The sequence below is a fragment of the Schistocerca gregaria genome, unplaced genomic scaffold (genome assembly GCF_023897955.1).
Source record: "Schistocerca gregaria isolate iqSchGreg1 unplaced genomic scaffold, iqSchGreg1.2 ptg000621l, whole genome shotgun sequence".
Lineage (NCBI taxonomy): Eukaryota > Metazoa > Arthropoda > Insecta > Orthoptera > Acrididae > Schistocerca > Schistocerca gregaria.
Genome location: NW_026062009.1, coordinates 51,114 through 66,415, shown reverse-complemented (window position 1 = coordinate 66,415; position 15,302 = coordinate 51,114). Strand labels below are relative to the sequence as shown.

Sequence of the window (15,302 nt, the reverse complement as noted above, 5' to 3'; positions counted from 1 at the left end):
CTCCCATTCAAAGACATCCGGACGTTCTGTAACACCAGTTTCGTGTGTCAACGCTTCAAACCACGCGTTTCTATGTTGAGGCTCGACGCGCGTAAGAGAGAGAGACCGCGTTTAGTTGTGTGCATTTGACCGCCCTTTGTAGAGCAAACTAGGCCATATTGTCCAGTTTAGGACAACACTCCTTGAATGCTGTGCCCAAAGAGCCGTGAAATGACGCGTAAATATGCACGCAAGTCAGACTATTCGGTGAAAGGCGCAGACGGCATGTTATTGTAAACCAAAAACAAGCGTAGGACTACCGTACGTGTGATTGGTACCTTAATGGTCCGTCCAGGCATGACTCGCCTGCACGGATTTGTGATGTGCGAATCCGCCCCTTCCGACCCGTGAGCGTTGGTGCAGTCTGACGGCTAAGGCTTTAAAGCGTTGTCAACTAACATCTCTGCAGAAAAATAATTATGACAACTGCAATGACTAAATTTAGAATACACACAGAGGGGAATTTATGCACCATCTCCCTTCCTTCTGGTAGGTTTAATCATCTACACACAAACACAAACTATAGTGTAAACCGTTCTGAAACGACCGCGCGTTTCTTTTAATCTATGCCTATCCTGGCCGCCTCCGTTGGGGTGTTTTTCTTTTGATGCAAGAAGCACGATTCTATGTCGGTTTATGTCGTCAGCTCTATTTTGACGTCCTTCAGGCGAACCGTTTGCCACATTTAATACCAGTACGCGAGCTGAGACATGAACGAAAGCTGTTTGTTTTCTGTGGCCCTCTGGATGCTTTTTACAACTCGCGCGCTCGCTTGGATTTGTAAATGGACGATTCCTGCATTTTCATATTTGGTTTATAGAGATGACTGATGTTGAAAATTATCGATTTTTGGATTCCCCCTATAAGTTGCATTGTACGTTTCCTGATCATCTTCGGAATGAACATCAAGGCAAGTATTATGACAATCAGAGCGGCAGCGATTGACACACCTAGGGCAACTTTCATGGTTGATTGCGCCGCTGGTGGGATGACTGAATTTATTATTACGCGGGATAATCTTGTCGAGGCGCTCACAATATAACGTTCGTCATTCTCAAAATCAGAGGTGCATCCTAGATCGGAAAGGCGATAGCCGATCAACGTGTTTGTACCATTGGTGATGTTGATTTTGAATTCACTAATCCATTCATTCAGATCGTCCAAACTGCCTTCGCATCGGACATGGTCCAAGAACGTATCGGGGTCATTGAGGTTATAGTATTCAACGTCTTCTTGATTTGTTTCCGGTGAAGACGAAACCATTGGGCCCAGTATATGAATTGAAATCAGGCGCTCTATCCTTTTGCATCCAAAGGCGTACTCGGGAACAACAAGGCGTTCATCTCTATAGCCGACGACAAAGACGTCCAAGCTTTCTACGCAGCACTTTTCGCACCCTGGATCCGAGATGACGGGTAGTTTTTGGCCGTTTAGAAGAGAAATTATAATTCCTTGAGTTCCTGGGGTAGGAAGAGCAGAGTTCTGGCTCAGGTCAATGAGCTGTGGTACGGTCAGCACTGGCGGTTTGTTTCTGAGCATTGAGCGTATGGACACATTTACGTATTCATCATCTCGGTCCAATTCGTCACAGGGATAAATTCCGAGTACAGCCAACGAAGGAATACGCTGTTCTTCGCTTATCTCAAATGCTAGCACGAACCGAGCATAGCAGTTCCCTGTGTCTTCTTGGAACCTGGCAACGGCGTTCAGAACAGTTGTACAGTTTTTGCCTGAATGTTCGACTGCAGTGGCAACTTCAACCTTACGATGCAATTCATGGCGCTGGTCAAACAGGTACTCTTTGCTGTTGCAGTCAGCATCGAAGCATTGATAGAGTCGCCAAGAAGGACCCTCATTTACCTCTTCTAGGGAAACCTTGATTCTTAGAGTGTTCAGTGCCGAATCCGAATCAACCAAATCCAATACTAACTTAGAAATGCCAGGATAAGATACGTTCAGCACATTATAGTATGACTCGTCGAGCAGCGTGCCTCTGAGAACCGGCGGCTGGTTCACATGATCGATATCGATATAAATGTGGTTGCAAACCTTTGCAAATTGGGGATGGCCTTCGTCACTTATACACAGGTCGAACCCATCCGCTCCCAGACCCCACACGTATCTGTTAGAGAGATAAAAGATTAGCGGCGTGAGCGTACGGCCGCCGGCTTCGTCCGTTCGAATCGAGCTAGTGAACAATTTATAGGGTACGCGATGGTGAGTTTTTGTTTCGAGACAGTCCTCATCGCTGCAGACGAAAAGGGTTCCCCGAGTGGGGTTTTTCAGAATTTCGTATACCAGTTTAGTATCGTCGTCTGCAACATAACTGGTAATCGTAATAAAATTGGCCTTAGACAGTTGGTTTTGTACAGCTAGGAAGTAGTTCAGCTTTGTCAGCCCGTCGACTTTGTTGAGTACAGTGATGTTGACTGCGCCGAAAGCCACAACTTCAGTCTGAGCTGATAGATAGTAGGTAAGGGTGGTGTTGTAGGTTTCTGTGTAGACAGGAAAATCATTCATTTTGAAATTGACAGTACTGGTGTTGTCTATTTTGAATGGGACTTGATTTGGCATTATGTAGGTTCTATCGGCACCATCAAGGTGGCTAGCAGGAAATAGCAAGTCTGATCGATCTTTCAAAACATAGGTGCTCAGAACAGATGCGTCCGGTATCTTAGTCACAGTCAAGTTGACGGGAAGTTCTAAAGTTTTGTTTCTCGTTAACATGACAGAAAAAGTACCTCCTTTGACGTAGGATGCTCGGAGTTTGATTGTAGGCAGGTATTTGCATTTCTCCTGAAGTATCACATAAATTGGGAATACCCATGGTCTTGAAAGCGGGGTGCAGTGTTCGTCTAGTAACTGCAATTTTAGTCTTCCAAGCTCTTTCGGTGCTTCAAGGTGAGTGTACGAATGAGCTCCTCCCGAAACGTTGAAATATAAGCTCAGACCCTGTTCTTCAATGCACGAGGGAGGTATTTCTACTACCGTTTTTTCTTTGAGTACGATTTCACTTGATCCGTTGACCATGTAGGCGACGATTTTGTCGCAGGTACCCAAAACGCGTACATATACCGCTTTTTCGAGACGCACCAAGGGCAAATGTCTCTGCTGCCTAACATCCAGATCGCATTTCGGTTCTACGAGTTTCAACACTTGATCCTCAGAGAGCAAATATTCCTCTTGAGAATCAGCAGAGATTGTGATGTTCTTTTCCACGTGGTGTCGATTCTCGTATACAGCCATAACAGACAGCACCGCATCTTTGATAGACTGGGTCTTTTTATCAAAAAAAGGATGGTATACCAGGCGCATCATATATCCTGGAATTTCCCCCATTTGTGCCTTGACTTTGCATTTCTCGATAGGAACATATCGAAGATCTTGTTCAATTTCTAGACCGGAGAGTTCGTGAATAATTTTTCCAGTAGTATGGACTCTAAAATAAAAAGCCAGCTCCTGTGAGTCGGCTCGCTGTACATGTAAATCTGCTCCGCACAACTTTATATATATCGGTGCGTTTATTTTCCATGAAGACGCATCTCGATAAATGCGATGTGATATCATTGGTCGAAGGTCATCACCTCCTTCTTCTCTGAAAGTCAAAAAAACTCTGACAACCGCCTCAGAAATAGACGGGATATCTAATAAATTGCTTAATTCTGTGCTATGATAAACAGCAGAAAAGGTCAGCCTGTGGTACGACAGAGGCTGTTTAGATAGGATTGCCATCTTGAACACGTATGTTAACGTTTCTTTGGAAGCGTTGATTCCGGACCTGACCAGATAATGTGTTTTCGGACTCATCATGTTGTAATAATGCATTCCTTGGGTATCCACTATCAAAGCATTAATATGTGTACCGTATTCGTAACGCATGTACAGGTCAATGGGGTAATCGCCGATGCCAGATCGGATTCTGCACCTGAATATCATGAATTTGCCAGCTCGAGTTTCGTATCTCGTTCGCCAAATATCGATCAATGGATGTACATCTATGTAATCAAAATAGAGATACTGCCCGGTATGTTCATTGATATATACGTCCCCCTCTTTACTAACTTTAAATGTAGAACTATAAAAGTTCAACACGGGTACACCAGAGGACAAGAGTAGAGAAGCTGAAGGCATGTAGTATATTCCATCCTTATGAGAGTAATAAATTTGGGCATCCCAAGTTGAGTCTCCCGGTATTACTAGAGGCAAATATTCTGATCCAGATTTTCTGTAAATATATACAGATGAATAAGGTGTGAGCCATGTTAAAAAGAAGTGAGGATCACTACTACTACCTCGAATAAGATATTTACCTTTGTTAAATGAGGTCCTTCCATATGAATTTTTGTGTGAAAATGGAGAAATGCCACCCCTGAAGGTCAGATGGTTGATACTGTATTTCAGCGGTGCTTCGTGGCCAGAAGCCATGGTCAGAGAGAAGGTTAAGGAAATCACATTTCCATCTTCACATCCGTCATTTGGAATTAGATAGAGACTGAATGTTCGGTTTGTCTTAATGTACATGACATACAGAGTGTCTGATGGTAAATAATTTACGACGGCAGTGAAACGTATGTATTTGCGGCCTATATACCCTATATTGACAAGGGGTATAATTTCTGGGTCTGGAAAGATTAAGATATAGTGGATAGTATCATTATTTAAATCTTGGATAGGAATATAATATTTCTCGTTTGATTTACGACAGTTTTCTTCACCGAATATAAAACTCTTTTGAATTAAAAATGCTCCGAAATACAATTCGGCTGTGTCTGTCTCCATCCGGTAGCCATACTCAATAAATTCAAGAGCTATAGGGATATAACTCTTCTCTCTCAACATGGGTGGATAGTTGTAGTTTATGCTGAGTTCGATATCTCTGAATCTACCGCGTAGAGCAAAGAGCATGTATCCATTATCTCCAACACTTCTTTCATTTGGGTCCCAATCAACAATCACACGGACGTGGTAACAAGAGTGTTGACGCTGTGGCTCTATCTGAAGGTTGAGCAGAGTTTTGAGGTCCTTGTAAGGAGTTTTTTCGACTTTGTAGTTCATTTTCATGCCATGCTTCAAGTAAATTTCTGGGTTATAATAGTCTTTATAAAGTCCTTTTTGAGAGAAAGGGTAATCTAAAAAGGAATCAGGCCATCGTTTATAATTTTCTGGAATGATTTCGACCCAAGAACCAGGAATCTTATTTGCTAATTCCTCGGCTGCATCCCTTAGTTCTGGCGTAATAATGAAGCCTACGGCTGTTCCCTGACGATTCATGCTTTCTGAAAAAGAGTCGATTTGAGATTTATCCCACATTTGCGTAATCAAAAAATAGGTAAAAAAAAACGTTGGATATTCGCTGGAGTGCGTGTTCAAAAAATTGTTAACGCATAACGTTGCCGAAGTAAGATAACCATTTCCATAAGCGTTTTTTCGAGTATATTCTTCATTCTTCTCAGGATCAAACTTTGCATTTTCAGAAAATAAATCAAACTGTTGTTCAAGAGTTAGTTGAAGATCTCGATATTCGTTAGGATATGCATATCCTTTTGGTAAATGGGGACTGTAAATTGCCATGTCTAGTGTCAGGCTACTACCAGCCCCTGCCAGACGTTGATGTTGGCGCATTATTTTTTGTGCCAAACTATGTGAGAAAAAGCTCTCTATATCGTCGTCGTTTTTTAGTATGGTCGATAGATCGCAAAAAATAAGACCTTTGAAAGGAAGTCTTTTCGGTGAATTATATACAAGGTTGCCAAGACCGAATGTGTATGTTTCTTTCAGATATCCAGGGACGCTATATATTATTTTTTTGAGTTCCATGCCATCATAGCAACAATTTCCTAGTTCTCGATCAATGTAGGTAAGTTTTTCAGGTATTCTGCAACCTCTTTTTTTATGAACTTTATCAGTGTTAACAGGAGAGCTTTCAAAACTTGTAATCAATTTGTTCAGACGTATATAGTTGCTTTGAAATTCTTCTTCGTCTCTACTGTCAGAGTCTACCTGGAAATATTCATATAGGTTTTTATCATTTACACTGCCAATACCTATGCGAGGATATCCGGGTTTGGCGTGAATAAATTTATTTCAGGTGTAGAGAAATAGCACACGGTTAGTGAGTAACATCTATTTTTATCCTGCGCAACGAACTCAACGACGACGTCTTGTTTCTATTGACATGCTGAATGCTCATGTTTCAAAAAACAAAGAGCATACCTAAAAAGCGATTTCCTATCGGATTTTTGCAGGAAGAGTAGTCTTCTTCTCTTCTAGCAATGTATTTATACGTAGGAATTACAGAGCTGATAGCTGCGGTTGGGTAACAAATAATCATGGCCAGAAGTGAAATGTGAATTAAAGCTTGATTCATAATATCAAACCGTTTCAAACTATTTGCTATAGGATTTTGTTTTATTTGGAAATCTGTCGCACAATCCTTGACCATAATCATCACACAAGAGTATTTGTTTTCGCCACGTTAGTACAAATCAACAAGTGTAATAGCTTTAAAGAACACTGTCTCAATTAAATTCAATTCCATTTAGTCCTGATTCACCAGGCCGACTGTGGACAAAGTCTAATATATTAACGAAAAAAATGATAACCACGTATACGCCGAATTCAAAAAGATTGATTCAAACCATTTGTATGTGCTAAACGCTAGTCTCTTCAAGCTTATTACCAGAGGATATGCTGAGCTATAGTCCCCATTCAGTTGTGTCGCAGCGCTAAAAAATTGGGGACGTGTACACCTATAATATTCTTGAATTTGATCCATCACGAGAAATGCACCGAAGCTACTATTCGACCCACTCTACATCCGACACTTCGTTTTTTCATAAAATCCCATACATATACGTCTTTCTGTTCATCCACTTAATATATACTATATCCTATATTTCCGCTTATATAGTTCTACTGTACCTTACCCGAAGCAGGCTAATTATAAATGGATGCTCGCTACAATTTTTAATTACTATGCCTTAAATGAATATGATGGATTTTATTTTTATTCCATCATTCTGCATCTGAAAGTATCTGTACTAGCCCCGCAATTCTTTAACGAGCTATTGATAGCTCGACACATAAAGTAGATTTTCCCCTCTATTTACTAGGTCAGACACCTACTATATATGACCTTAGAAGATACGGTAGCCTTGAGAAAATATACACTTCAAAAATAGATGTACAGTTTTTTATTGCCCGAAAATTGAACAAACCAGACTGAGCCTTGAACGTGGTTGAATGACCTTCTCCTGAAGGCTCTGAACATCAATTTTCATGTTCACTCGAACTGCTATAAGATAAAGTGCGCTCGAGGCATAGGCGGTAGGCACTCAGAAAGAATAGTGCAAACTAGGGCTGTTTGTAATATGATATATAGACAAAAACACGCGACAAGCCCGAAAAAACAGTATCCTAGCTGTATTTATTCAAACTGTGAGAACTGATACTTCGTCTCAATAAACTGAGCCTTGCAACTCACTGCAAAAATCCTGGTTATTGTGCACTTAAAATCTTTCAGCGTTGACGACGTGAACAGAACTCGCATATTATGAAGCGCTATGACGATAGCATAATGTGATCTCACCTTGGAAAACGGGTGCTCTTAGATTAAAGGATCCGCAATTCCTATGAAAATTAATAAGATGCATCTAGAGATACTATTCATATTGCGACTATAGTCTATTTTCCAAACATTAAATGGGAGGTCTTAATATATAGCAACTCATCCTCACCTTATCCAAGCTTCTGCTGACCCTTACAGTATCTCTATTGATGTTCAAATAGTACATTCGTTTAATAATTAGCGTATTAACTTTTACAGACAGAATCTATATTATAGCTGTAGATTTTTTTTCCCAACCATTGAACGAAAGACCGTCTTTTATCCTAATTCAGCTTCGTCTTATCCAAATCTATTATTTGTGAGTAAATTGCGCAGAAAATTGGATAAGATGAAGTCAGAGCATTGTATGACGTTCAGGAAAATGTGTATAAAAACAATCATCAGTTATAACGCTGATTATGTCTCTATAAGGAACCATACATATGGAAACATTAATTCTGCTTTGTGTCGGTTATGAATACAGCTTCACTGTCGGTATTCTAACACTACGTTACTGTCTATAATAATAGTGATTATTTTAGCACCGAAGTTATTCTTAATAATTTGAGAATCATTTTAGGTTGGAATTTGTATAATTAGAACACTTACATGTTTAGTGCTATTACAAAATTTAATGTCAGCACGTATTCATATAGTGATGCTGATACTTATCTGGGTAAGTGGGCATAATGGCGTACATAGCTCAAAAGTTAGCAGTACCATTTGTATAGGTACTACCTGGACGTGAAGAACAAAGTACAATTTTGACAATAAAAATACTACGGTATACCCAGGTAGTGGTTTAATGAATGCTTATACAAAAAATATAGATATGGATTTATACAGACACATTCAAGCGACTGTGCAAGATGGATAAGCATTTTTGTTCGAATTTGGATAATAGACCACAGATGAAATCATTTTGGTCGATAACTTGGGGCAATGTTTCGGCTATTGCAGATGTGGTTGATGCTGTGGTAGGAATTGCTTCAGTAAGATTCGAGGAATATAAATGTTTAACGGCTATAGATATAATAGAAGTTTTGAATGAAAAGATGATATATGATTTATTAAGAAACAAGAACCTTATTGTATAGAATTAATTTTTAGAACAAAATATCATTTCAATAGTTAAATGGGCACATTGGCGTGTATCATCGTCTATAGCTGCTGACTATGTGCACCCTGATATTGTTTTATAAGAGGGAGTATAAATCGATATATATCAGACATGGTATCTCGCAAACGAGCGAATAATTCTACTTTCAATAAATGTAGTTCTAGCTACGTTAACAATAATAAAATCAGAAACGATAAATCTGAATCATATAGTACAAACAGAAGAGCCTATAATGATGTTCATTTACATGAATTCATATCTTTTTTAATTGACTTAAAACAGAGCGAAAAGAAATTAAAATCATATTAAAAAATAGTACAAAGAACACGTTGAAATACAGAGTGTATTTGTTCTAAAACAAAAATAATATAGCTCTATATAGCTTATAGAATTTCACACCTTGGATTTTGTCCATACTGAACTATAAATAGCGTATTTTTTGATTTCATTTCGCATTTACGAAGCAGGCCTTAAAATTCTGGCTTTTTATGAAAATTATATAATGTTAATGATGTAATATTGGTCGTGCACCCGCAAACTGTATAACTACGACATTCTACCTGAACCTGTCAAAATAATTTTACGAGTCTTAAGAGTTGGCATATTCTAGCCGCATTTTGCTATAATAAGATTTTTCCTAAAGTACATAGGATGCTATGGCTGATAATAAATAGGTCTAGTTACGATATTGTTAATTGCGTGCCTATAAGCTTGATTTCATATTGCTTTTAATGCCCAGCTCTCTTTCGTATCTACCTTGTATAAAAGTTTGATTTGCTTCAAATATTTCATGTATATCTCTTCCATTTTCAATATTATTACTTCCGTTCTGCATACTGCCTCTTTTATTATATAACATTAGCAATGAGTTTTGTATTGCTAAATTATTGGCACTTGAACCAGTCTGTAAGTAAGTAATGTTGTACAGACTGCCTGAATACCCTATATTCACTTAAATTACTTTTGTTTATACCATGCGTTCTTACGATGAACAATTATTTTTTGCTATTTAAAAATTTTGTCATTTTATAGCTTACCCTCTTATTGGTTCTGCGCTCTTTCATTGTGCTCAGTATCGGCTTGACTTCTCCATTGATAAACACTGTCTTCGTTTTTGTACTTTTATAAATAATTCTGTTCGAATCGTGCCAATTATCCACGTATTGCAGTAAATTTAACAGCTTTTCTCTTCTGGCATACATAGTACATATAAGAGCATCTTTTCTAGACTTGACTCGTATGGAACACTTGCATTTTTGAGATGACTCAATAAACTACTATTGTGCATCTATCATATTCATCTTTTCTTTTCAACAAGATCTCCTGTCAAGACTCTCATTTTATACATGCGCTTCGCGTTTTTTTTATTTGAGTTTTGCAGAAGGCAAGGCTTTAATTTACTGTTTGGTGATCAAGATCTGTTCAAAAATTCGGAGCCAATCTTGAATTTCACCTTCAATTTTCAGGCTGGCAAGAAGCATTCTTCTAGTTTTTGATCAGATGCCGCACCATTTGATAAAAAATTAAATTATGCGCTATATTCTATCAGATATGCAAATTTCATTTTAATGCATCACTATATTTGAAGTTTTTACCTTGTATCGTGAGCGATATACAACCAAACTGCAATTTTACAAAAATATAAGTGCAGCGCTTGGAAGAGATAAGTAATTCTGATAGAAATCGATGATGGACTATACGGCCGATTATCACCTTATAACTGCATCGAATTCTTTATTGCATTTAACATGTTGTATAATATAACTTTACATCTATTTACAGAACATAATGTTATAATTTTTTAGACAGTATATCACGTTCATGACTGATTCTCATATCTTTTTTTAGCTTTTTTATTTCGTTTCCTGTGTGCACAGCTGCGAACACCTGTGCTGTTGTGTGTGAATATAAAGTTATACATCAGTATAAACCCAAAAATTGTTATTATTCTCAACATCGAAAAATGAATTGACCTAGTGTCTTGACGATCATGCTTAGCATAATCATGAATGGATTTTTTTATTGTTTCTACTTCTTTCAAACAGTCCTTTTATTCGATCTTCTGTGGAAATATTAGAATTGTACAAAATATCGGCTTGTATTTTTGTGAGGTCAATAGAACAAGTTTGTCTTCTTGATAGAGACTATTTCAAGATTGTCTGCACTTTTTTGTCCGAATAATTTCGATGTATAATGATTCTGATACCATTGAATCTTCACTCGCTATTGTATCAAAACCTTCAAAATTACAAATTCATTATATTTGCATGTACAATCCATTGTATTTGTAATATCATTTACATTAAAATTTTTTATGTTGTACCGGATTTGACATAAACACCATGTATCATATTAAATAATTCTGATTGTGAATTGTAACTGATACTTTTGACGTATGTTCTTTGTTGTTTGGAACTTTTCTATCCTTATTTTTTGTTCGAGGCATCAAGTGTACGTATCAGATGGACAAAGATAAACATCTTGCAAGAAAATGCATTTGTTCGTACTAAATATCTCTCATAACGATCTCATTCAAATGTGTTAATGCAATAGTATTAGATAATTTGTAGTAAGGCTTCTCAATCGCTTTTAGAGTTAAATTGGTCTATGAATCGGCGGCGTATTCTGCTTGAGAATTATAGGATGCATCAATATCCCTCGAATATTTAGAACGGATGGATCATGCTTGAAAATAGTATGTTTTTTTGAACGAAACATTGCAGATACATCTGACTCAATTGTTTTGTCTTTTATGTTATACACAATGTTGGTTTTTGAGCTTCTAGATTTAAAATTTGGTGACTTACCTTGCCACAAAGTGAAAGCTCTAAAACCCCCTTATATTTGTTCTAAAATGTTGCTAGATATTCAATTGCAAGGGTTATAGATAATATTTTGGTATATTCGCATACTTCCTTACTAGAATCAATAAGTTTCAGATCTATGCTCTTAAACTTCATATATAGATTATTGTAATTTTCTATGACTACATCTATGCTATCACTTAGAATTGACAAATTCTTCTTTTCTAGTTCTATCTCCTCCTGTTATACACCAATACTGTGTCATGGTTTATCAATTTATTTCTTGTATACCTAATCTTTTTACTGCTGATTCTGTCGCTTGCTGCTGTGCTTGGTTAATATCTTATTGTACATCCATTTTCCTTTTTTGAATCATGACCGCATCTCTTTGTTCATATTGGTCTGTTTACCTCTTGTGGGACTATAGATGTTGTCTAAATGTTTTTCAGCCACTGTCTAATTCTTCACGAGACCAAGTATTGAACCCATAGAAATATTGTGCATGCTAACCATATCTAAAAAATGAATTCTGTATGCAAACAAAATTTAAAAAAATTTTAACGCTATTTATAGACCATTTGACCAAATAGCCAAACACATGCATTTTTTTAATAAAAACCCTAGACGGTGCAAAACCTAGCAGTTTTATTAAAATGATCCCAAGGAATCATAGTTAATTTTCCTTAATTTTTACAAAAGGAAGTTATACAAAAAGATAACTATGGCCAAGTAGTTATAGTAGAAGGACAAATTATTTAAATTGCTCGAGCTAGAATTGATAAAGACTGTGTTCGGGGTGGTACGGATGGCAGTTTGATGTAGCACTGTGTCATTAGGCAATGGTGATCCCAAGTTATTCAAAAAATTGCCAGGCTCCTTATTTTGACGTGCTAAATCTGGATTCTCGCTCGTAGGAAAGTTGCCATAATTCATTTGGCTCTGGTTAGGTTGAATCATAGAATTGTCAAAAGGATTTTGGTTGTGATGCGCTACATCTAGGTTCCCGATCGTAGGAATGCCAACATGATGCATTTGGTTCTGATTAGGTTGAAGCGTAGAATTGCCAAAAGGATTTTGGTCAGGATGCGCTACATTCAGATTTCCGATCGTAGGAAAGCCAAAATGATGCATTTGGCTCTGGTCAGGTTGAATCATAGAATTGCCAAAAGGATTTTGGTTGTGATGCGCTATATCTAGATTCCCGATCGTAGGAATGCCACCGTGATTCATTTGGCTCTGGTCAGGTTGTAGCGTATAATTGTTAAGGGCGCTTTGATGTTGACGTGCTAAATCCCCACATCTCATAGGAAAGCCACCATGATGCATTTGGCTCTGGTTAGGTTGAATCATAGAATTGTCAAAAGGATTTTGGTTGTGATGCGCTACATCTAGGTTCCCGATCGTAGGAATGCCAACATGATGCATTTGGCTCTGGTCAGGTTGAATCATAGAATTGTCAAAAGGATTTTGGTTGTGATGCGCTACATCTAGGTTCCCGATCGTAGGAATTCCAACATGATGCATTTGGCTCTGGTCAGGTTGAATCATAGAATTGCCAAAAGGATTTTGGTTGTGATGCGCTACATCTAGGTTCCCGATCGTAGGAATGCCACCGTGATTCATTTGGCTCTGGTCAGGTTGAAGCGTAGAATTGTCTGTCTTGTTTCCAAATTGATTATCTCTATCTAGTCTCTTTTTCATATTCGAATAAATCTTGCAACCCATATGGCCGCATTCTGAGATGTTATTGCCCGTCAAGTCTCTAGGTATGCGAAGATTTAGTTAAATTTCAGAATCTACATCAAGGATATGATTTCTGTATATAGCAAGTGCACGTACAACTGATTCAGATTTGAAAGCTTATTAATGATTTCAGAAGCATCTCCGCTCAATTTATTGTTTTTCATTCTCCTAAAAATTTTAAAATCAGATCATCTATCCCACCATACCAAAAAATCGTTTTTTTTCTATCTGCGTACAATCGGTTTAAAAATTGCAAATTACATAACTCGTGTGGTAGGTTGCCTTCAAATTTGTTGTCGCTCAAATCCCTTTTCAAGTAATTTGTACAAAGTGCGTTAATGTTCAGCTGAGTTTAAAAATTACATAAAAGAAAGCTAGAATTATCAAATCAGGGACATGTGAGGCCGATCTGTATGCTGAGCTCGACTATGCAGCTGACGCACATTATGTATAAATGTTTTAAATTGCCAATGCTCGAGGGCAGATTACCACAAAGTGAATTATTATGCAAATACCTAGTAAAAAAGGATGTAAACAAGATGTCATTGATTACCAACTATAAAGATTTACCTTGCACAAGACATACAATCTTCTTAACGATGTTAGATTTCCAATACTATCTGGTATATTTCCTTCCAAAAGGTTGTTGCTCAAATCGCTATACGACGTAAAAGTAGTATTAGAAGTCACAGTATATTTGAAGACCATTTACCAAATTTCAGCAAGAATTCGACGCATACAGAGATACCAATTTGTTCAGTTTTCCAAAGTCTTCACTCATGTTTGAAAAAATAGAGTTGTGACTCAATTCACTAAAGGTTTTATGTTCGGTCGTATAAGTCAGATAAAAGTGCATAAAGGTATGCTAGAATAAAGCGAACACATAATTAAAATTTACTAAAACCAACTGAGCTAGACGACGCATTTAGTAAAAATAAGCTAAGTTATTTTCACTAGACCGAATTTCAGATCCAGTAAAATCGCTGCTGATTTTGGATATAAATAGCGCCTTCTTCAACTTTGTGATATTTTTAAAGATTTGTCAATCTACATACAGCTCAATCAAATCTTTGGTATTGAAAAGATTTGCTGGTAGAACCTTCAAACTACAATTGCTAATAATTCTAAAAAAAGGTTAGCATAAAATCCGTCTTAAAATTCCGTGCTCATTTGTTCACTCAATCATCAATATGAAGCATACAATCGATTCAAGTGTGCCAAATTTCCAATACTTTCTGGTAGTGATCCATTCAAATTCATATCGCGTAGCTCTCTAAAATGGAAACGCACAAAATAATGCGTTAGCTTTTCAAACTTAGGTAACTATAAGTTTATTAAACAATTCGTACATTGATACCACATGTCCCTCTTTATCACTAAATGTATTAACTATATGTCAGTAAAAAGATCGCTCCAATTTTTAACTAATATCTTAAAACCATTCGCTACAAACCATTCAATATCCTTTAATTTGCAGTATTCTTCAGGCTTAGCAGATGGTTTCCAGTTATGCGAGTTTAAATCAGGGAAGTTGTTCAGCATATCATGGAAGAACACCGATTCATTTTGTTCTTCACATATGATACGGGAATATAGGCTGGAAAGAATGCAGACTAGAAAAGCAGTACGAAACAAAGTTGTGTTGCTCATTTCCGTGCTAAGGATAAAACTGAAAGATGAGTATCAAATATATCGCTGATTTGGTTCAGAAAGTGAAAAAGAACTATTAGTGTAATTGATAATTTCTGCTATTTTAAGGTGGATTATAGGATAAGTCAAAAATTATTGTATTGAGCTTAAATAGAGGAGTTTTCATTAGATGGCAGGATTACGAGGTACTGGAAGGCTATTACCCTAAGAATACAAGCAAAAGATTGCAACAGTATTACGATAAGCGAAGTTATCAAGAGAAATATGTTCATTCGACAAAAACTGCATTTATTATATTTTAAATAATTCACACGAGATATATGCAACATTTTAATTACTA

At 37.2% G+C, this 15,302-nt stretch overlaps 1 protein-coding gene across 1 annotated transcript; it reads right to left on the bottom strand.

Moving 5' to 3' along the window:
* Nucleotides 1-12,172: 12,172 nt before the first annotated feature.
* Nucleotides 12,173-15,228, bottom strand: LOC126317112 (uncharacterized). Its single transcript, XM_049993089.1, has 10 exons — nt 14,766-15,228; nt 14,662-14,688; nt 14,514-14,585; nt 14,368-14,436; nt 14,053-14,124; nt 13,899-13,970; nt 13,756-13,827; nt 13,549-13,620; nt 13,409-13,480; nt 12,173-13,331 (listed from the first exon to the last, which is right to left on the bottom strand). Exons 1-10 carry the CDS (start codon nt 14,960-14,962, stop codon nt 12,260-12,262), a joined length of 1,797 nt encoding a protein of 598 aa, XP_049849046.1. The 5' UTR covers nt 14,963-15,228; the 3' UTR covers nt 12,173-12,259.
* Nucleotides 15,229-15,302: the final 74 nt, after the last annotated feature.

What these genes read in the sequence shown, in the direction of transcription:
- LOC126317112 (XM_049993089.1), bottom strand. Translation starts at nt 14,962, where the DNA reads ATGAGCAACACAACTTTGTTTCGTACTGCTTTTCTAGTCTGCATTCTT. An exon ending in AAATTAAAGGATATTGAATG is followed by an intron (nt 14,689 to 14,765) that starts GTTTGTAGCGAA and finishes TAATACATTTAG; the next exon opens with TGATAAAGAGGGACATGTGG. An exon ending in TTAAAACATTTATACATAAT is followed by an intron (nt 13,621 to 13,755) that starts GTGCGTCAGCTG and finishes TTACTTGAAAAG; the next exon opens with GGATTTGAGCGACAACAAAT.